Consider the following 23,948-nt stretch of genomic DNA (forward strand, 5'->3'; position numbering starts at 1 on the left):
ATCAAAATATACTGCAGCTAATTACAACTATATATCGTTTAGCCATAAATCAATCCAAGCCTGCAGAAATTTTAGTTAAACTTTTTTGGGGGGGTGGGGGTAAAATTGTGACATTCCAGTGAGAGAAGATAGAGGGTGGGGGTGGGTAGTTGGGGGGGGTCGAGACAACGAAGCCCCCGGGGCTCGCCAAGTCGGGGGTGTGCATTGGCGCCACTCTGTTCATCTTGGAGCCCAAGTGCGCTGTTCCTGAGCTATTGAACCCATTTACCAATGGCCAAGGAAGTGGAGCAATAGACGCCTGTCTGGTGGACCTCATTCAGTGGTATCAATGCTACCCGAGCTAGATATCTATTTATAAACACTGTGATAGGCTTGCGTATTTCTTGTGAGCAGGTTCCATTAAATGGGGGGAGGGGACTGGGAGGGCCGATTTCGATCTTGAAATGGAGTTGATGGCATGCGATGATGGGTCCTTGACCCTCAGCAGCAGCAGCAATAGTGGCGGCCGGTGCCAGTACGGGGTAGGAGTTTGGGCGGCTTCACGAGGACCACCAGAAAGAATCCCTCTTTGGGGCAGCAAGATAGTAATGTAATAAACAATCACTCCAGTAACTAAGGGCCAGGAGCACAACTATGCAACTGTGCCCCCCCCCCCCTCGTTTCAGCCCGACTTTTACTGAAATAGCTACGGATGTTTTTTTTTGTTTACCCGAATACAATAATACGTAGGCCATTACTATATATATTATTGTTCTCATATATTTTTTTGACATTTACCTTACCATTTTTTTACTTGTTTACCTGATTCGGGGCCCCCTTGTGCATGATTGGGCTCCTATGCGTCGCATGACGCTGCCACGTACGGTCCCCCCCCCCCCCCCACATAATTGCGCTTCTGCTAAAGGGGGGGCACTCACACGTGTGCTATTATATTAATAAAATCAAACTATGATAATAATTAAACATTTTCATTTTACATAGCGCCATCCATGCGTTCATGCCGTTGCATCCCGCAACGCTGCACATCAATTGACCAGCCCCTTACACAGATAATGCAAAAACAAAACCCCACTACTTTATTGTGCTTTATTTAACCCCTAAATTCCCTGCTGTGCAATGCTGTGCATGCACATGAGGGTTACTGTTCAGCACTTAAATAAGATGCAATTATCAACTTCTCTCCTCTCCTGTGCCCCCCCTTTTCCCCCTTCTACGCCTGCTGGCATCCATACCGACCTGTATATTTACTCACCAGCTACCACCGATCACCGGCAATTGCTAAAACAAAACCTTCAGGGAATGGCTAAAGGATGATGGGTGGCCAGGTGACACTCAATAAGGAAGGAAGCTGTGAGCGTCTTTAGGGACGCCCAGGAATATTCTGGTTTAATCCAAGTCTGACACAATGCCAAAATGAAGTACAGATCGAGGTGATAAAAAAATCCCGTATGGCTTGATAGGGTAGAGAGGCTGATGTCTGAGGGTATTGGTCTCCCACTTCCAAGCTGTAAGGATCACTCACTCTGCTACAGATCCGCATCACCACAGTGGACGCCTCTTTGCATCGCTGCCACAAATTCTGTCCAAATGTCGTGAAAGTGCCGGGTAAAACATGGGACGTTTAATGATGACCTTAGACTCTGATTTCACATCTGTACCGTGCAACCTTTAGTGTAAGGCGCAGACCAATTAAGAAGTACGCTTCTTTGGAGGTGACCTTTGCAGATGTGAATGTGGTAAAAATAATTTCAATTTGTAACGGCTCAGAGGTGCGAGGAGGAACCACAGACTTGCGGCAAGGGCAGCCAGGTGGTAAGCCAGGTCCGACATTCCCCCCGCCCCCAAGCTCTGCAGTTCTATATATATACAGTGAGGGAAAAAAGTATTTGATCCCCTGATGATTTTGTACGTTTGCCCACTGACAAAGAAATGATCAGTCTATAATTTTAATGGTAGGTTTATTTGAACAGTGAGAGACAGAATAACAACAAAAAAATCCAGAAAAACGCATGTCAAAAATGTTATAAATTGATTTGCATTTTAATGAGGGAAATAAGTATTTGACCCCTCTGCAAAACATGACTTAGTACTTGGTGGCAAAACCCTTGTTGGCAATCACAGAGGTCAGACGTTTCTTGTAGTTGGCCACCAGGTTTGCACACATCTCAGGAGGGATTTTGTCCCACTCCTCTTTGCAGATCTTCTCCAAGTCATTAAGGTTTCGAGGCTGACGTTTGGCAACTCGAACCTTCAGCTCCCTCCACAGATTTTCTATGGGATTAAGGTCTGGAGACTGGCTAGGCCACTCCAGGACCTTAATGTGCTTCTTCTTGAGCCACTACTTTGTTGCCTTGGCCGTGTGTTTTGGGTCATTGTCATGCTGGAATACCCATCCACGACCCATTTTCAATGCCCTGGCTGAGGGAAGGAGGTTCTCACCCAAGATTTGACGGTACATGGCCCCGTCCATCGTCCCTTTGATGCGGTGAAGTTGTCCTGTCCCCTTAGCAGAAAAACACCCCCAAAACATGTTTCCACCTCCATGTTTGACGGTGGGGATGGTGTTCTTGGAGTCATAGGCAGCATTCCTCCTCCTCCAAACACGGCGACTTGAGTTGATGCCAAAGAGCTCCATTTGGTCTCATCTGACTACAACACTTTCACCCAGTTGTCCTCTGAATCATTCAGATGTTCATTGGAAAACTTCAGACGGGCATGTATATGTGCTTTCTTGAGCAGGGGGACCTTGCCAAAATGGCCAATTTTGTTAGTACGTGATGGGATATTTGAATGGCAATTGCCCGATGATGCTGGATGTAATTACCAGCGACACGTCGTACTCAAAACTGTAAAGGATGTTGATTAACTCTTCAACACACCGGTGGGCTAAAGTAGTGAACTATTTGTCCTTTGTAAACGTGACACTTTTTTTGCTGTTTGGCCGTGTCGGGTGGTGGAGGGTTACGTACACATTTCTAAATAATGCGATCTAACCCAAAAACCTGTATTATTAATCAATTAGCGTTTACATGTGGGAGGAAACCGGAGCAACCCACGCGTGCGAGCGGGCACCACTTCATCACGCGAAGCATTAAAAAAAATACACGTCGCACGTCACGTCACGGGAAACAGAGCACAATGAATCACACAAGTCACCGGAACTTCCATGAGACCTTCTTTATTCCACTAATGGCAAACGTTTTGTTTTAAGAGAGTGAACTTATTCAGTTGCTTGGCATCTCACAATTCAACACGTTGGCGCACACTGAATACGTAACACCCGCGTCCAAAGCACAGGCTCAAACGGTGTTACGGTGGCAGCTAAGATTAGGTTTTAGGGAAAAGCCAATTTTGTTAGTACGTGATGGGATATTTGAGAAAGTGCCAAATGCAAATGTCGTAATCAGCTTGAAGCCATCATTGCACTAGATTACAGGCCCATCTGTTCGACGGTAATGGTTTAATTTATATTCGAATATTATTACGGAAATAACTAAAAACTATGCCCTGATGCGAGTGGCCTGCTGTCAGTTTGTGTAAATATAATTTGCGCATTTTAATACTTTAGAGATGTAATTACGGAGTAATCTCTCAGTGCCACGGACAATTATAATTGTTGTTTAATGCAGAGTGTGCTCGTGTGTGTGGGGGGTGTGCGGGTCTGTGTGTTCATACACCTGTACGGAACTGTGGTGTAGACGCTAAGAAGGGCTATGCTTTGATCACTGCGACCCAGAGGTTTGTCTCTTGGCCATGACACACAAATGGGTCCTGGCCTGACAATCTCACAGGTGTACTCACAAGACAATTTATTTCCTGGTGCAATGTGTCAACATCAGCCACGGGGGGGGTGGACAAAAACGAACGGGAGTTGGTCGTGCTGGCCAAACCACAGTCATTTGCATGCCTTAACACTGAAGTATCTCACTAAAAAAAGCATTTCCCCAAACGCTCTACACAACTAAACGGGGAACTATTCCTGCCTTATCATGCACCTATTTATTCACTAACACGCTACATACACTATTCTGAATGACACCAGGGGCACGATGTGCTTGCTACCTTGACTGTGCTCAGTCGCCCATTCATTTTGGTAACTGTGCACGTGCAGTGCATGCATCTGGTCATTGGCTAAACACAATCATGAGTCACAGAGCTTGTCCTTCCATTCATTTCCGGAGCTGGCAAAATCGAGCATTTGCTGCAGTGCATTAGCTCAAAATTGTTACCCGTCAGTATGGGAAAACAAAGAACACACACACTACCATGCACAAATATGTAATGCATTGTTCAAATACTGTAATCCTTAAAAGCATTCACCACTATTTAGTCAAAAAGTATTTTTTATATTGTATAAAAAAAAGTTTCGAAATTGTTTTTTTTTGTAACAAAAGCTTTTAGTCAATTAAATTGCACACAACACGACATGCTAGTGTTTTCACACTCGAATTCAGCGTCCTATATTTGACCAGGCTGAGGCCCACCGAGATTCATTCTCTTTCGCAAACGTTCGAGACGTGGGAGGGGTACCCAGGACGAGTGGTCATTATGGTTTAACAATTGGACGTGAGGGTTTTTTTGTTAGTTTGTGAATTTGGAAAAGACACCAGCTCACGAACGCGCGCTCTGGCAAAATAACGGGTTTCTGGGGTTCTTTTTAACGTTTGCATTAAAAGGTGATTTCACGCTTTGGTAATTTTCTGCTAAAAATTACCGTGAAGGAGAGGCAAGAGTGAAATTGTGACTCTACTGTACTCTGGCTCAAAGTGTGTGAATTCCGACCACTGGGGATACATATCCAGCCACCTGCTGTACAAACCATTAAATGCTGAATAAAACACAGTGCAGAGAGCAAGAGGCGACGCAAAGCAAAGCGGCACCGTGAAGGGAAATCTCAAGGCCATTTTGTTTAGCCAGGAGAGATACAACAAGAGGGCAGGATGAGTCTCACTTGCAAGAGTAACCAAAGTCAAGAGGTTTCGACCATGACGTTGTCTCACTCAACGACGCCTATTGGTTAACAGTAAACCCACCCTTCTGCAGCTTTGGTTGTGACCCAAACTCCGTTGCACATAATGCTAAATTTGGTTTGAGATGAATTTCAGCACGATTCCTCAGTAATGAGGTGAACTTAGTTCAGCGAATATAAGTTTACGGTAATATCCAATTGTTTGGACGTGGTTTTAATGTAACTAATTGCATGCCTTTATATTTATCATTCTGTTTTATATTTTAAAATAACTCATTTTATTTTATGCCTCTCTAGAACCTGTTCGAATCCCGTTATGGGGTGGATGCAGCTCATCATCCCTCCAGGGTGCATTAAATGAGTAGCGCTTCGGTGGACAATAAGTGTCGTCTTTCAATGGAAAGATTGGTCCCGCCACAAGTACAGACCTGTGTCAATCCACTGCTGGATGACGGCCTCTACACGTACTACTGTACATGTCACGGGGCTCCATCTGACCACACTTCACGATGCTCAGTGCAGGTCGGTGAAGGGGAGGCACAGACGTGGTAGCATATAAGTACGGTACAACAACTGATTTTTTTGTACTGCCCCTGTGGCCCACTGCATAGCTCTGCCGCAGTGCATCACCAACAAAGATAATGTAATTTTAATTCTACGTACAGTTATTTTCTGTGATGGCGAACGTGTGAACCATTATTCGTCTTTCACTGGAATCTGCACTTTTTATGATGAGTTTTTTTCTTTTGCACATTTGTCTGGACCGATTTTATATCCCGCACCTTTGCATCCGCACTGTTACACGGCGCACAATTCCTCAACCATGCTCTCATCTGCTTCACGTAACATGCGTATACACGTTTCGAATTGTACATATGCCGCTGATGCCCTCTCACCTCATCGTCGGCTCTATTAGTCACTGTATTTATTCCAAAATTATTCTGCTTAGCCAATAAACCAACGTCCGTCGCCTTCTCTCACGGGTCTCATCAGCATCGTCTGGCTTTAGGTCTGCAACCCCGGTCACCTGCATCGGTAAACTGCATGCCCTCCTCCATCCCGGACACGTGCCCCCGCTCATTGCAACCTTCTCAACCTGATGACACGTACAACACGTTGCTTGTGTGCTCTATTCAACGTTTCAACGCTTCTCGCAATATCCTGCCGCGAAATCCCGAGAATTATCAGCAAGCATGCATTTTGAGACCAGATGCTTGTTTGATAAAGTTGCTTCGTTGGAAGTAAAACTCACCTGCTCCACACAGTCACGTACGTACCGATTACTACTACTACTACGTCAAACACCCATCTCATTACACTAAAGTTAACCTTTCTTCCATAGCGATCGCTGTGGTCCATAAAAATGCTTAGAACATACAATTGACAAAATCACTCTGCTACATGACCCTAAATGCCACTGGCCAAAACCAAAACGTAGCGTCAGTCGCTCAATGCAGGCCTCTTTTAACATTCACAGAAAGTTTTGTTTCCACATCGTTGCCGAAGTGAGACATTCATCCGGTTATCTGCATTGCTCCAGTTTGATTGGAGGAATCTGTCATGCATTCCATATTATCCACGGTTTAATGCATGCCATTTGAATCGTTCGCGAATGACTGGAATATCCATGCGATCACACATCACCTATGTATCACCTGCTTTTAACACGTACATAAATAAACACTGGAGTGTAAAATCTGATTCCTGGTAATTCTGGGCTACACATCTACGCATTGAAAAATATAAACTCTAAAATAATAATAAAAAATACATCTGTGTATGCAGTGCATGACCAAAGTATGCATTCAGTACCATTTCACAGGGGGCAAATACAAATCACGGCTGCAATTCGCCCCGCGCAATTGTCTCATAACTACTCATGCGTTAACGTTGAGCAAGACGTTTGGAGTTGCCGATGGAAGAGACCTCTCAGCAACACAGGACACACGTTCTGTCTCTCGCTCTCCGACAAGAGCGGTGTCACCGACACAACCTGGTCCCTGCATGCGTTCGAATTCCGTGCACGCGTGGGAGAATGTCCGTACGAGTCCAGACGGATGGGTTTCATCGGTGTGTCACTTTAGTTATGATGCCCGACAAAGCGAATGAAAGTATAATAATAGCAACTTGGGAAAGGATTGTTTTTTTTACACTCACTGCATGCCTAGTTTGTGTGGATTTGCATGCATGTGCGTGTAGCCTACATATTGTGTGTGTGTGTATGTGTGGGTATATACGTGTGGCCGTGTCTGCGTTGTGCGCGATGTATTTCAAACCTCACCTAGCTGCCCGTGTGGCACATTTACACGCCGTGCTATTTGCCTATTGCTACAGAAAGCAGGTAATGCCATCGTATTGCACTAATGAGGTCTATACATTTTTGCTTAATTAAAACATCTAATATTATAGTTTACTCTAGTTTATTTAAATAATGTAGCGCCAATAATATATTTGTTTCCAGTTTTAAAATGACGGACCGAGCACGGCCATCTTCCCCAGACCCCTTCCCTACCCATGTCGGTTATTTGTTATTTGATCATTTTCGATCTTCTGCGGCCTCTCACATCATGTCCGCCTGTGAATAAAGCAACGCACAGTTGTATACAATTATTTTAACAAGCTTACATTTTACTTGGAGCGATTTAAACCACGTAAAGAAGACCGTATTTCTCGTTCCTATTATCATCGTCACCACGTGTCGTGATGGGTATTGCAACATCCGACAGTGTCCGTCTAGTGCTCACCAATTTGCATTGGCTTCTGGTTGCCAAACGAACACATTATGAGGTCGCGCTCATTACACGCAAAGTGCTTGCCACAAATGAACCACAATACCTTGCTGATCTCGTAAAGGAGCGTAAACCCCATCATGCAAACTCCGGTTATCCTCACAGCAGTGGCTTTTGGTTAACCGTGGAACAAAGACGGTCACCGCATCGCGTGTTTTTAGATGACCTTCTGTGGCCATCTGGAATGCTCTTCCGATATTAGAAAGCCACTGGAGCTATGCACTTTTCAATCTAGATTGAAAACTAATATCTTTAGAACTGCTTTTTGTGTTTAGTTTGCTGACTTTCCCTTGCACCTCCGATTTTCGCGGTTGACTACGTACGGTGCAAAAGGAAATTCAACATACGGTACATGTATGAGCCATCTCCCTCCATAGCCGCCCCTCCACCCCGATCCCCAATGTTTCCAGAGACGATAAATGAACGAGCACTTGCCCTGCCCATAACCCACAAACTATTCTCGCCCAAACCCTTAAAGCTCAACAAAACACACCAGCCTCTCTGAGGCTAGTTGAGTCGAAAGGATGCTAATGGGGGCTTTGACTATCAACAATCGTTGCATTGCTGATAGCCAGAGCCACTGAGAAGTGGTCGTGATGAAAAAACATTTGATCCTAGCAGACAGTGAGGCACCAGAGCGACGAAGTTAAGGCCTCAAAGGCTGCAAGAGGAGGTTGGAAACACGGGTATTAAACACATTATTTGGCGGGATCGCGTTGGCAGTGGAGCACAAGCACAGTCAACAAAGAACTCCGCGCTTCTCGTCACCAACGCTGCTGCCTTAAAGTAACAAAAGTATGCTATCAGCAACGTTAACGGGAAATTCCCCATCTTCATGGGTTTTTTGTGCTACGAAGAAGCGCCAATGCCCAAAACGTCACCGATTATGGATATACATTTTCTTATTTTAAGTGGTGCACCGTTTTTGGATTTAGTCATTTATAATTAGTTACAACAAATACATTTGCATAATAGAGTTTTTTTTTTGGGTTAGATCGCGTAATTATGAATATGTCGTAAAACCCACCACCACCCCACGCAGCCAATTAGTAAGGTTTGTCACGTAAACAAAACATTCCAATTCGTTGCGAGTACAGCACACCGGTTGTGTTGGAGAGTAAACCCACGACATTTGCAATTCGAGTACGACGTTTCGCCAGTAATTACAACTCGCATGATGCGAGTGTGGGTTTACTCTGCAACACACCGGTGTGCTGTAATCATAACGAATTGGCATGTTTTGTTTACGTGACAAACCTTACTAATTGGCTGTGTCGGGTGGTGGCGGGTTTAACGACACATTTATCAAGGGTGCTTAAAAAAATGTTAACACCTATATGGGACTGTCGTTTTTAATGGAAAAAGAACGGATAATAGACTGTAACATGATAACAAATGTATGTTATAGCTTCAGAAAGTCAAAGAGTCTCCCACTTGTTCGCTATCATTGTCAACACGTGGCCTGGAGTCTTCTCTAGGTGATCTCCAGAGCCTGGAGGCAGCAACACATTTATTGTGGTGTTGTTGTGAAACGCTCAGAAGTGTTAAGCACTCTGTATTTACGCAATACAACCCAAAAAACCTCTTATGGATAATATTTGTCGCGAAAGCCTACGTGTTGATACATTTGCAGTCAATTTGTCATTCCACGATTGGATTAAGGCCTCCACACATAAATGCCAGTCGACTGGGATTGTTTGACCATACTGAACCATGTTGGTTCGTGCGGGTTGGACAAGGCTGGACCAGGATTGGTTCAGATACCACTAACCAGTGATGTTAGCCACAGCTAACATATTCTTGTATTCGTGTGTGTCATTGAGGTAAATATAGTGTCTAAAACCACAGCACACCCACAAATGGACTTCATCATCATCATCAGCTGTGATCATTCCACTGTAGGATAAAGGTCTCCCTAAACCGTCACCATCTCTCAATGGATGGCTTCATGTACTGGGAATTTTTCAGTTTTGAAAGTATATAAAATAATATAGCATACACCTGCACGAACACTTGAGTTCTAAATAGTGACTTACCATTAAACATGGAAACGTTGAGCAATACGTTGGTTAACGTTGAGCCAATGTTTATGCATGTTTACTGTGTTGGACAAGGAAAGGAGAGGGAGGACAAGGCCTCTAAAATAATGTTCCAGGTCGAGTTATAGTTCTCATAAGACGTTGTGCCAACTACAGAGACTCCTCTACTTACGAACACTCGACTTACGAACTTTCGTAGATATGAACAAACCAGGGCCGTATGTCCAGTTGCCTGTTTGGACCGAGAGTCGTAAGTTTCAACTGCCACGCAATAGATTGCGGCGGTGGCATCTACATCTGCAGAACATAAAGAACCGGTGGCATCTACAGCTACAGGAGATTATACAACTTTGAAATCCATTCCCCGTGTTTATTGTACATGCCGTACAACATATTTGGAATCGACAGGAGTAGCGTTGGACTTACGAACAGACCTCTGGCACCTAACTCGTCCGTTAGTAGTGGAGTCCCTGTATTTATGCTCTAACTGTTAATCATCTCATTGTACATGACAGGAGGATTGGTTCCACGTACCTGAGGCTCCCCCTCCTGGGCAGGTGGCTCCACCTCCTGTTCACCTGGCTCCGCTCCTGGCTCTGCCCCTGGCTCAGTCTAAGATGAAAAGAAAAGGGATTTTTAAAGACTAACATAAATTAATTAAAGCCTTCTTAAACTTAAGGCATCCTTAACTTGATGGGATCTGTCGAAATGAATCGTGGAGCGTTGCTGTGGAGTAAAATATCTCAACAGTTAAAACATTACATTTGTTTGTAAAACGATTATATCAAAGTGCTACATTAATTCTTACAGAAAACCAACGATATTACATCGATAACTTGTAAAAAAAACCCCCATCAATACCATGAAGTAAATTTCATGAAATTATGCCAAATATCGTGCTGCCCATCCAACCCTCCATCCATTCGTAGGTAATTTGGTGCACACGATTTTGTGACTATTCATGAGACCCATTTTTTAAAATGTGTTGTTAAGTCACGTGCATTAACGTGGCAGTTAGCATATAATAAGAATACTTAAATATCCGTAATTTACCAAGATACCTCAGCGAATCTCACGACTATTTTTTTTTTAGGTGTCCTCCATTTGGATGTTTGGCCAATTCCATTTACCGAATGTTTGGCTCATGGGAGGAAAGCAGAGAAACCTGAATAAAGCGCAGGCATACAATGTGATGAGACTCCAGGAACAAGGATTCAACAAGCAACTTGCCGTAACTACCCATCTCGCGGCAACCTTGCAGCCCAACAGCTTTTGGAGTTGTACAAAACCCGGCCGATCCCCGACCACGAGGTCACAGCCACACGCGCGCGATGCTGTCGCCGACATGCCTGGCTTGCATCGCAGAGGCAGCGGCCGGCTCGGCCACGCGGCTGCTGGACCCTGAAATCTCTCGCAATGGGTCAAGTCCATCGTTCCGTCTACGATTTTGACAGTCTTCGCCGCGCTTCACTCCCAGCGGGCTCGCCGGGACACCGGATATTAGGCACTCAGTCGAGAGTGGCGCTTCAAATCACGTTTCGCCTGCCCACGCTGCGATCTCAAACTGGTCTCTTGGCACAGTGGGGTTTTTTTTTGCGCTTTAATCCAGCGCGCGAGGGTCTCCGAACGTTGATGCTGAATCTTGAAATGCGAGCCTCGAAACCGAGGGACAAGCACATTACAACTTCGCGTTTGCTCTGCTCGCCCATAAAACTAATTTTATGCGCAGAGTGTAAATTGGCTTTGACGCGCAATACACGGCGCGCGCGCGCTGACTGAGAAGTTAAACAAAGCGGTAACACATCATTAACGCCGTGGGCACATTCCAATTTTCACTTCCTCCAGTTGATACTGAAGGCCGTGGCTAAGTCGCGTGTTGATTATGCGTGTTAATGGGGTCGCAAACATGGAGCATCTAATATGTCAGATGGGACCTGTGTTCTCTGGAGACCAGCAAATCTCAATTCAAAAGAGCTCTTCCAAGCCATCACTTCAGACCAAATGAAAGGCACTCAGGTTGACATAAAAGCCCTGTGGCTGAACACTAATACTGAACAGTCAACCCTTTGGTCAGTGTATGAGGCACTCAATTTAATAAGTGGCTCTTGGGTTATGTAAGGAAAGACCGTGGGCTTCATAAGCTGGGCTTTAATGCTGGCAGTGGCTTATAGACTGAGCGAGTTGTACATTTCACGATGTGATAGGAATGTTCAGCTGATGGTGGCCATACCCGGGTAAACGTCACGTCGGGCCAACGTTGGCATGCAGTTGGAACCGCTGGCCCAACGTTGCCCCAACGTTCCACGTTTCCTGTGCAACTGAACCCAACGCACCGTGCTAAATGGTCTAACGTAAGTCAGCCTCACGGTTTAATGTCGGCGGCGCGGCGTGCGTACCGGTTCCATGGGGATGCCTGCAGCTGCGGCGACGTTCTCGGCTCCCTCCACCGTCTTCCCTGCCACCGTGTTGACGCCGCTCACGACCGCACCGCTCACAGCCTGCGCCGACTCCTTGGTCTTCTCGGCCACTGCACGGGAGGATGTGGGGGTTGTGGAGCGAGAGCCGTGGGACATTTGGCGAAGGGGAACAATTAACTGAGCTTCGTTTCATCGACCCCCTCCTCCCCCCCCCCCCCTCCCAGAGGATAATCGAATCTGTAAATGACACAGACTCGTCATGAGACACAAAAATAGTTGCAGGCCGGAGGGACGATGGGCAGGTTGACTTCGTGCGCGGGATGTGAATTCACAGCCTTTACGACGGTGAGATCGCCGCTGCAATCACGCTGCCGTCCATGGACCGTATTTAATAATTCCAATGCAGAACAAGGGATTCCGTTTCGAGGATTGATAAGTCAATGCGTTAATGCTGGCTGGAACGTTTGTACGGGTCAGGGGGTGAACTCGCAATCTACTCACACGACGGGTGACACGGTAATCAATTTCATGCAGCTTGACCCATATTACAGTTGGACAAACTTTCGGTAATGGAAGACAAAAAAAATGTCTTAAATTATTAAAAATGTACAAACATCTTGACCTGGTGGCTCATGACTAAGCATGCAGTCCTTGTGCCTCGCCACTTTATCAAATGTGCACAAAGTGTTTAAATAATGAACGAGTCGTGTTATTCTCCTCATGGTTAATTTAGCATGTTTTGTTCAGGGCAGGGTGCCGTATAATCCAGCTAATGTAAATCCGAAACGTTTAAGAGTACTCATTTTGCAATTAACATGCACTGTTAAAGTGGCGAGGGGCACGCAGTGAGCACGTACCTGTGTTAACGCTGTTCACAACACCTTCCTTGGTTTTGGTGCCTGGCAAGCACAACAGTTTGAATGGTTAAACTCGATTAAACGCATTGCGTACACTTCATAAGAAATAATGCGGCAAAAAAACGACTGATTTAAAAAAAAACAGGTCACAAACGCATATATTTTTTTAAGGCGACGCTAGCGACGAGTGAGTTGAGGTTTGTTGCTGATGTTGTCGATCGTGCTTGTTGTGCACTGCTGCCAACGCAGCAGCAGCATCAACACCAAATAATGTATCTAATGTGTCAAATAATGTATCTACATATCTGATCGGGTGGCAGTGAGGTCAGAGCACTCGACTCACAATCGTAAAAGTTTGCGAGTTCAAATCCAGGGTATTTAACGTTGCTCACTGTGCTTATTGAGGTTGACAAAAAGCCTGACAGTTTGTAAGAGTCTAACAGCAGTTGTCCGATCCGTACAGGCTCCTGGCATGGGAATGTGGAATTGACACCATAGACTAAAGGGCCCACTCATGTAAATGTACCCCCCTCCACTGCTTGTTTGATCAGGGATTCATATTGACTTTGACTTGGCCATATGCTTACGTCTTAATAGGATTTGAAATTACAAATACTAACACTGTGAACGTGGCACAAAGAAGCAATGATGGATCGCTGTGTCTCCTGGATTGTTGGTCAGGAGTACTAATGGCTGTACAGAGGATTACATCGTACTCAATCATAAAACGTTTAGAAATGTTAACACTCGGAGCGGGAATATGCCAAATTACAAAGGACACTAAAATTTACGTGGTGATGTTTTTTTTGTTTTACCACGGTAATAGACCGAGATCAGTAGCTTGTTGTTTCTGAGAAACTGATTTAATCGTGGCCAGTTACCTTGCATCCAAACCTCGGCCCTGAAGGGAAGCTGCCTCAATTCGCTCTGACACGATACTCTCACTCTGAACCACCTCGGCCTTAAACGAATTGTGCGTGTTCACCACTTGCGCGTCGTAATGCATTCAGTTAGTAAGCACAGTCACAGCTACGGCACAGGGAAGCTCCTCGATACTTGTTTTGAAAGATAAAAAACGCGAATATTCTACTGGGAAATGTATGATGTTAAACAATTTTTTTTTTTTCACGAAACAGAGGAAAAAAACAAAACCCCCAACTGCATCTTTCTTTTCGTTGGCAAATACACACGGCTCGTTGAAATTCAAGTCGACACAATGCATCCGTGCTCAAACGTGGGCGCGAGGCCGGTCTCGTCTCCATTGGCGACTCTTTAGCCAGAGATAGAAATTCCGCATTTCTGTGCCAGGGGCAAGTCTATCTAAAGTAAATCAAAATGTCAACTGCCGATGAACTTCAGTGAGACTGGTACTCATGACTTTGTCCCCGAGAAAATGATTGGCTGAGCCAATTACATTATAATTATGATACAAGTATGCCAGTTACTCGAAATGTGTGCCCATGTCAAATTTGAAAGTCAGCTATAAAAAATAAAAATCAAGGTTCTGAATGAGAAACATTAGGCCGCAGATTTACTTACAATTGCAACACTGCAGCCGCAAAGGGCTTTTTTGAACTCTTTGACAGTGCTTTAACTTAATGTTTTACCACCAAAATGTCCCTCAGAGGTCTAAGTTTCAACAAGTATGGTCCTATAAGTGTTATAGGGTCACACAGTACTTGTTCCGGTGAGGCTACTATAGGTGTTATAGGGTCATACAGTACTTGTTCCGGTGAGGCTACTATAAGTTTTATAGGGTCATACAATACTTGTTCTGGTGAGGCTACTATAAGTGTTATAGGGTCATACAGTACTTGTTCCGGTGAGGCTACTATAAGTGTTAAAGGGTCATACAGTACTTGTTCCGGTGAGGCTACTATAAGTGTTATAGGGTCATACAATACTTGTTCTGGTGAGGCTACTATTAGTGTTATAGGGTCATACAGTACTTGTTCCGGTGAGGCTACTTTAAGTGTTATATGGTCACACAGTACTTGTTCCGGTGAGGCTACTATAAGTGTTATAGGGTCATACAATACTTGTTCCGGTGAGGCTACTATAATTGTTATAGGGTCATACAGTACTTGTTCTGGTGAGGCTACTATAAGTGTTATAGGGTCATACAGTACTTGTTCCGGTGAGGCTACTATAAGTGTTATAGGGTCATACAGTGAGGCTACTATAAGTGTTATAGGGTCATACAGTACTTGTTCTGGTGAGGCTACTATAAGTGTTATAGGGTCATACAGTGAGGCTACTATAAGTGTTATAGGGTCATACAGTACTTGTTCCGGTGAGGCTACTATAAGTGTTATAGGGTCATACATTACTTGTTCCGGTGAGGCTACATTGGAATTGGTTTATTTCTGTAGCAAGAGAAATGTCCAGACATACACACATGCACATCGTAAATACTTTTAATTGCACACAAATGACTGCTTAAGTAGACATAAAAAAACTAAAAGTGGCTTCTTGTTTCTCACAAATTGTTTGAGGCAAAGTGAACATTAAAAACCCTGTTGTGTATTTTTTCAAGAGAATGCCATTGTGCGGTAGTGTCACACAACGTTCATTTCCTCTTGACGGCCCTGAGAGTGCTTTCGTTTTAGCAGTCGATTATCCATTGTGACAAAACAGTAATAAATGCACAATAAACATGCCCTCTTATTCTCGGTTCTTTCGGTAAAGTCACGTTGAAGGGAAACAATAAAATAAAAAAATATATAAAACAATGAAATTCTCACGACGTTTCGACTGTAACACAAACAGTCATCATCAGGTGTGAAAACCAACGGCTTTCACACCTGATGTCGAAACGTCGTGAGAATTTTATTGTTATATATATATTTTATTATGTTATTGTTTCCCTTCAACGTGACTTTACCGAAAGAACCAAGAATATGAATCACTGCAGTCACGAAAGCTTTAAATCAAAATGTAAACATGCCCTCTGTTGTTGTACAGCACCCAATATCTGCAGTCGTATCTAGACGCTATACACATTCTAACTGTATCACATATATATTTTTTCAAATGTGTTTCAAAGTATCGTCTGCCTGCTCTAAAGAGCATGGGATGGTCCCCATTTTTCCTTGGCAGCCCTGAGCCAGTGGTGGAAAATGTTACGTGTTTATGATGGGAGCCAGTCTAGCTGTATCACAACCATCGTTAATGTCCTACAGAGCGGTAATCATTATATTGACTCCAGAGGTATCAAGGACATGCCTCTTGTGAGCCACTCACTCTAATCACTTACAGTACTACCTGGCCAGATGAAATATTAATTATTATATATAAATAAGTTGCAGAACATTTTCAAATGAGACCTGAGCTACAATACTATAGAAAATACATAAACACGATATTGACAACCGTATTCACTCTACAGCAAAACCATCTGTCTGGTGAAATTACCCAGTGGCTGTGGCAGGGATTGAACCTTTGACGCTTCACAAGGTGGCCCAGCGGTGAGCGTCGTGCCAACTTCGAGGCTTCCCATGTCGCCATGGGCTTTGTCACATGAGATTCATGCCTTTGCAGCTCAGAGTAGAGGCTTACGTCCGTGTCTTGACAATAAATTAAACATGCATGACAACACGCCACCACACCAAATGAAATATTGACTGTATCGACTTTAAGTATTTGTTATTTCCCAGGTCATTGGCATGGATGCAGTTCGTTTGCCAGTGCAAGTCGCATCCTTATTTGGAACATAGAGGAAGGACGCTCATTGAATCACCAAATGTGATTAAACATCCACCCTATTGACAGGTAGTGGGATTTCAGAAGCAATGTATCCTGATCATATTTGTTTAAATGAGGAAAATCCTGAGCTGGTTTTGACTTCACCGAGTCTAAGCAGCAGGTTGTGTCCACTGCAACAGAAGCTACTGGTGGATAATTTTCATGAACTTTCCAGAATTCTGCTGGGTGTTGTTGTGAATAGACCACACGACTGACATTCAGATGGTTGTGAGTTAAAATATTTATTTGTGGATCAACTCAGCCTAACATCCTTCTGGGGGGGGGGGTCAACAAAATCATTAGCACTTTGCAGGACGTCAATAGCCGTTGTTACATGCTCAAACTGGCCCCCGCCATAGGAAGGGAGAATTTCCACCACTGGCTCAGGGCCACTAATGCAGCCAAAGCATCACCTCACGCTCTGGACACCTTTAAGCAGGACAAAGACAAAGATCCCCCATGTGACTTTTAGCAGACTGTTGGGGCAAGTGCTGTTAGCGAGCACCCTAGGAAGATCGGCACGGCACACGAAGGGAGTGAGTGGCCAGCACCACGCCCGCCCGCCTTTGTCTCCCCAATGCTGATGTTTACACACCACACCAGGTACTCATTTCAGTCTGAGTTGACTTAGGGGAAGCACACGACCAGTTCACATATTCACCACTGTTATTGGTGACGAGCGGGAATCGAACTTGGGTCACCGCAATGCGCTACCTACGTAAAGACGCTATTAAACACACTATAATGGGGTGCTGCATTAGCGTCGCAATGATATATCACTTGGTGGTGTAAAAAGCAAATCCATAAAATAACAGCACAGGCTCAAGCACCCTCCTGAATTTACATACTTACATACGAGTTCCTAACATTTCGTGAACGAGTCAAAGGTCTGTGCTAACAATACACAATTGCAAAGCAGGAAACTTTCTGTTGGCATTCAGTCATTTTCCAGGCTCTTGCTGCTGGTTTGGTCACCTGCAATGGCATGCAGTGAAGTAGTTACTGGTGCCCGTAGGACACAGCGTGACATACGTTTACTAATTTGACTTTCAAAATGTGAGATAAATTAGAATCCATTAAAATGTCTACCTTCGAGACTCCTTATCAGGAGGGTCCAGCAAACCTGTCAACCCCTTGTCAGTGCCCTGCCTTATTACAGACCAATTCAGACCTTATTGGTCATCCCGTGCCCTGATCAATCTCAACGTTCATCCTACAAAGTCCCATCACAAGGGAGAAACACAAAAAAAGACAAAACATTATTTTGCCCGTATTGAAACGTCTGTACGCCGTATGGACCTGAAAACTCAATTTCCCTGTACAAGAATACGGCTAAACCGTATATGGGTTGACAGCTATGGTCCAGTTCCCCATCGGGTATATTGTGTGCCAAGACATCAATGCGCTCGCAGAAAACCCACCCCTTACTTACTATGTACTCGAATTCCGTAGTTCGATTGCCTACTTGCAGTGAGCTTATATAAAACGAAGTTGCCGCCATTTTTACGAACGGCCGATTGAGATATCGGGGCTGGTGGATTGTGCGAGAAATATTTGCATTTTGTCGACGTGGAGATGGATTATATCTAAGGGAGGCAAATCTTCTGCTCGTTTATGTTGTTATTGATATTCCCCACGTTGCTAATAATTATTCTTTTGAGTCACGCATTCTGTTACTTTGCGTCGAGCTACGATTCCGTGGCATGGGGAGGTCCTCGGCTTTGGCGTCGGCAGTTCAACGGCGGCGTTGGCTTTGGCAGGCCTGGCTCTGCTTCTAAGGCTCTGTGTCTCGAGGCCTTGAATAACAACGCTTTTGGGGGTTGTGTGCTCCCGAATGCGCTGTGCGGGTTGTGTGAGAAATGTTTGTTAATATTTGTTTTTTACGTGGAGACAGATATGTGAGGGAGACGTATTGTCTGCTTGTTTATTTTGTCATTGAGATGTTGAGTCACTTTCTTGGGCAGCTCAGAGTGCCTCCCCTGCTCAAATGAGAGTGGCCGCAGTGCTCCTCACTGTTAGGGGCACTGAGTCAGCCATGCAAATTACATAACCCCGCTGTGGTGGGGGCCTGTGTGGTAAACCACAGAGCGGTTCTCCGTTTCATTAACCCACGAGGAATGATAGGCAGAGTTCACCCACCACTGGAATTTGTAATAACTCGTAACCTTCAATTGTGAGTCTACCTGTGTGTTTTAGGTATGTCAAACAGGTCACTATTGCGTACTACACTCATCCTGGCCTCTATAGAGTTCTCACCAGATTAAACAACATTTACTTGAACGTGACTAATCTCAGCACCATTTTTCCTGGAGTGCCATTACACACTGATAATTGCAGTTGAATTAACCGCTCATAGCTCCTTGACGGTGGAATAATTTTACTTGTACGCCCTACAAAAGGGAGCCTCGCACCGGGCTTTATTGAATGTTGCGATATACTGGTGGCGTCTCATCTGGAGCTGCTCCCTTTCCCAGTTTGTTGAAAGCGACCGAGGACAAAGCAACTGCTTGGTTTGATTAACCAGTCTCTCCACAAAGCTTTTGGTTAAGGTGTCCCGGGGCTTCATCCTAGCACCGTGGCTGTCTGTCACTTATGCCCCCTGAATATGAATGAGGTCTCATGTTGGCACCCACTCCACTCTGCTTCTTAACGAGGCCACCAATTACCGTTACTTGGAGGAGCCTCCTGGGTGCACCGTGGTCTTACCACGGCGGAGGGAATAGCACTCCGCTGTCAAAGCTCTGGGCAATGTCTGAGGTATGTGGTCAGATGTTCCATGGCACACGCAGTGCTCCCCAATTCCATACTGCAGCCAAGGTCTTGCCATTGGTCACCCAAAGATCTATCTTTCCAGTCGCTTTAAATGTATCTGTGCATCAGAGGTATATTTTCATTGTATTAAATAATCCTGCATGATGTCGCTCCCGTCCATCTCTCTGACTTTAAAAATATGCACTGGTGGGGAGGGTTACTTTTGAAAGGTAAGTCATCTCTGATTACGGATTGATGTAAGTTTTAGGGGGGGGAAAGTATATTTAATCAGATATTTGGTGTTGTTTTAAAGGAATGTAAACTGGTAACTTTGTTTGCATTTGCAATTGATACAATTATTTACAGCCCCTCATCATTCCACTATTGGATGAAGACCTCCCTACACCGAGCTGGTCATGAGGATTGTTTGACCATACTTCACCATACTGGTCAGTGTGGGTTGATGGAGGGGGGGGGGGGAGAGTAGAGGACCACTTCATATCACTCTCATCAATATTACAATGATAGATGGCTCCTCTTCTGTGTTTCCACCATTGTCTATAACTAATTATCAACATGAAAAAACCCCGTAATTGTTAAGGGTGATTGTATTCACGCAAGCATTTATGATTGCCATGATAACATCAAACTCAGTAAACGTGATAATTTTGGTTTAATCTTGGAAGGGAAAATTATATTTCAATCCAGGGCCATAACAAGGCTTGCTCAGTGCATGAATGTAGGTTAAGCATTAGTTCCCCTGAGCCTCTCAGCCATCAATTAGTAATTACCAATTAATAACACAGTGATACAATTGTGCGCTTCTTATAATGGTCTTAAAAAGCGTATAATTACCCGATATGCATGCACTTGATACTTGTCCTATCTCTCTGTTGAAAGGGACATGGGGCCCGAATCATGTTGTTTGGTTTAGTGTTTTTGCTGATATTCCGCAAAATAAAATTGCACCAAATTCCTGTTGCAGTTTTAGGCTAAAATCCCACTGAGTGGAATGGGTGGAGCGGCGTCCTCTACTGCCAATCAGCGGCGTCTTCTACAGCCAATCAGTGGCTAGGGGAGTGACTGCTGTCACTACGGTAGCCCTGCTTGACCGCCCAGTCTGACCAATCAGGCTCCGTTATTTTCACACACGAACACAGGCAAATGTGTGTATATATATGTAGAATCTCTTTCGCACCGTACATGGCCAACCGTGCTCAATCGTAGGTGCGGGGGAAGGACAACTAACCAAAAAGTAGAATGTGCGCGCAATTGTTTTCCGCCATTTGCCAAAAATGCGTATTTTTAACCCGAAGTCAAAAAGATGTCTTAACGCCGCATAAAAACAACAATGACGATGCTGATGCTGATGATAATAGATACAAGGGTAGAGATGATAGCTACTCACTATTCCGTAACCTGCATTGCTACTATGTATCAAAGGGGCGATGCAGCGTTACCTCTCTGGGAAAACGGCCGGGGTCAGGGAGAGGTGAAAGCGGATCGCAATCACGGATTCCCACCATACAAACGGCCAGGGGTCAGACAAGGATCGAAACGACAGATTGGGAAGGACCAATCAGAGGGTTCCACAAGGGAGCGTGGGATTGGACAGAGCCAGCCACAAACCAGTATAAAAGGGCGAGCACTGAGAGCGCGAGGGCGTTCCCCCTACACGAAGACCGAAGCCCGGGCTGAAGATAGATAGGACCCTGGACCCAGCCTTCCAGCCCTTCTAAGGGCTGAGGCTCAGCGTAACCAGTGGTCGGGGACCCACCGAGCCAGCGGTGGGTCAGCTAGCCTCCCCTAGGTCCCAGCCGGAGGACGCTTAGGTTAGCGGGCAACTCGTGAGTTAAGGTCCCGCCGAGTCCGGAGGCCATACCTCCTTAGGTCTCGGGTAAGGGGACCGTATACCCCTTGTGTGTTAGGGACTGTGTCGAAGGAAAGACAATAAACAGTGTGTGCCTCATATAGAAGTTTATTCGTCCTTATACAATACTACACAAGAAATAGTTTTTATTATGAGCTTAATGATGACAATGCTAGTGATAAATTAAGATGTTGAATTAAATCCAATTATGATTTATGAAGCTAATGAAGATAAAGATAATTGATAATGCTGCTTCTGCAGCTTGTGATGATCCACAAACCCCAAATTTGCTAATCCCACACCAACCCTTATCCTGTGACGATCCACAAACTTTGGCCTCCGAAGCGCCAGATTGAGATATGCACACTCTACTGGCCACCTGTGAAAAAGAGCTTTATAGCTCATCAGATTCCCCCAGTCGATATAAAGATTCTGATTTACTTAAGTCGCCATGAGGGGGGGCACCAAAGAGCCACAACTGGTATTTGACACGGCCTGGAATTGAACTCATGTTATGGAAATCGTAGTACAGGGTGGTCCAGATGTCTTGTGACCCACAAATTAATTAACCCCTATCAATTGTTTTTCCTTTGCTTATTCATTTCTGTTCTCACGCCCATCGGTATAAATGTGTTTTTTTATGGTTTAGAGAATTAATAGGGGGTCACAAGACATCTGGACCATCCTGTGCAATGCGTGAGTCACTGCACCACCGCTCCCCACAAATCCATAACGTTCAAAAGCAGTGGATTGATTAAAGGTGTGTAAAATGATTTGTGACAATTGCAAGAGCAAGGATCAAATTATGTGAACCTTGGATGAATGCAACAACGAGGAGAGTGTGTATGGAATTACAGTGCAATGCAGGATTATGTTTACAGTTTCTAACGTTGGGTCAGTCAGTGGATATATGACAACACTAGCCAGTAGCTCATTGTTAGTGTCTTAAGATTCAGTTGTATTTTCTATCGTATGCAATTCCAAATTGTTTTGTATTTTAAGCCCATCATATGATTGGAAATAATTTTACAGTGTTGCCCCGCCGAACGCGTGGGTTTCCTCCAGGTATTCCATTTTCCTCCCTGTTATGTAACAGGATGCACCGTCTGGTGCAATGTGCGATAGGAAAACAAATAATACGTCGCGCGAGTTAATAATAGAAATCAAGTCAAAGGCACGAGGATGCTTTGTGACAGTAGCGGTGAGCATGCCGTGAGTTGAGTGCCCCACCCAGATATAGCTTGACATCTATGCCATCCCAGCGCAACCACTCATTTCCACTGCTATGCAACTGTGATTGATTGCAATTTTATTGATAGTGGTAACTGTGTTCACACCGGGGTTTATTGTTTGTTTTTACGTTGTTTTGTCCACTTAGGATAGTCACTGAATGTATTTAAATGTAAAATCATTGGATGTCTTCATTCACATGGTCAAGTCTCGGTGTCTCCCTTGCAAAAAATGCACATTGGGGTGAGTGCCATTTGTAGGCACCTACAAACGAAAACTCTCACGCGTCTTTAACTATCTATTCCACATCCATTCGTGCAATTCGTGTAAGGTAAAACACTTCCCTTGAACCTTATGAAAATGAAAATGTCTCTCCAGTTCTTCTGCTTACCCTTGTGCGTTGTTTGGGAAAATTCCATTCACGTCAAAATCAATTAATCTTCCAGCTCAAGAGGGCATTGGCTGGCACTCATCTTTGTTTTTGACCTTGATTCAGCAGTGGGATTTTCACATTCCCATAACATAGGGTAACACAGCAATTGTTGTTCAATGTCAAGTGGCCAATGTTAGTGAATGTCGTTAATGCCCCTCCCTGCCACACGCCATCACAGCCTTCTGCTCGAACTTGCGACTGTTGCATAATCATCACCAGACATCAAATGCCTGCTATTAAACTATCCCGTCACCAGCTCCGGGCGAGACTCATTAAACAGCACCAGACCAAGGTGACCCGAACGCACGAGGTGATTGCGGGCCGTGCCATCACCCACACTTGGCCACTTTTGTATCTCCCGGGTTGGAGTTTCTAATTGTATCTCTTGCTCGCGAGTGTCCAGTTGCGTCGGGTGATGGTGAGGTGTGGGGGGCAGGCTGCGTGCGAGGCCGTACCCACGTACATGACGCCCTCTTTGGTTCTTTCGGCCGCCTCGGTCACTCCCTGTTTTGTCTTCTCCACGGCGCCCACGACGCCCTCCTTGGCCATCGAGAAGCCTTTCTTGAACACGTCCATGCTGCCTGCGCACGTCGACAGCGACATCACCGTCAATCGTCCATCACGTTTCAGCGCGACAGGCAGAGACACCCCTGGCCGAGCGGGGAATAACGATGACCGCTCTCGGCAGTGGCGTAGCGTGGTTGGCATGGATGGGGCCCTGTTGGAAGGAAGGAAATGGGGCCCACTCACCGTCTGCCCTCGTCCTAGGCCGGAGCCTGGGCTCGGTCGGGCCTGTGGGCCCCGGTACAGCTGCACTACATGCACACTCAATAGCAATGCCACTGCCAC

The 23,948-nt window shown here is 45.0% G+C and overlaps 1 protein-coding gene across 1 annotated transcript in view; it reads right to left on the reverse strand.

The window, feature by feature from the left end:
- Window positions 1–7,189: 7,189 nt before the first annotated feature.
- LOC116945019 (alpha-synuclein) overlaps window positions 7,190–23,948 on the reverse strand; it is a 30,191-nt gene continuing 13,432 nt past the window's right edge. The window contains exons 2-6 of the mRNA XM_032959072.2: window positions 23,555–23,680; window positions 13,072–13,113; window positions 12,194–12,324; window positions 10,332–10,409; window positions 7,190–7,544 (exon numbers count right to left, since the gene is read on the reverse strand). Of these exons, the coding sequence (XP_032814963.1) occupies window positions 7,530–7,544; window positions 10,332–10,409; window positions 12,194–12,324; window positions 13,072–13,113; window positions 23,555–23,675 (387 nt within the window). The 5' untranslated portion in view covers window positions 23,676–23,680 and the 3' untranslated portion in view covers window positions 7,190–7,529. The remainder of the gene's footprint in view (window positions 7,545–10,331; window positions 10,410–12,193; window positions 12,325–13,071; window positions 13,114–23,554; window positions 23,681–23,948) is intronic.

The sequence above is a fragment of the Petromyzon marinus genome, chromosome 22, assembly GCF_048934315.1.
Source record: "Petromyzon marinus isolate PM22_M1 ecotype Great Lakes invasive population chromosome 22, UKy_Petmar_22M1.pri1.0, whole genome shotgun sequence".
In the NCBI taxonomy this organism is placed as follows: Eukaryota; Metazoa; Chordata; class Hyperoartia; order Petromyzontiformes; family Petromyzontidae; genus Petromyzon; species Petromyzon marinus.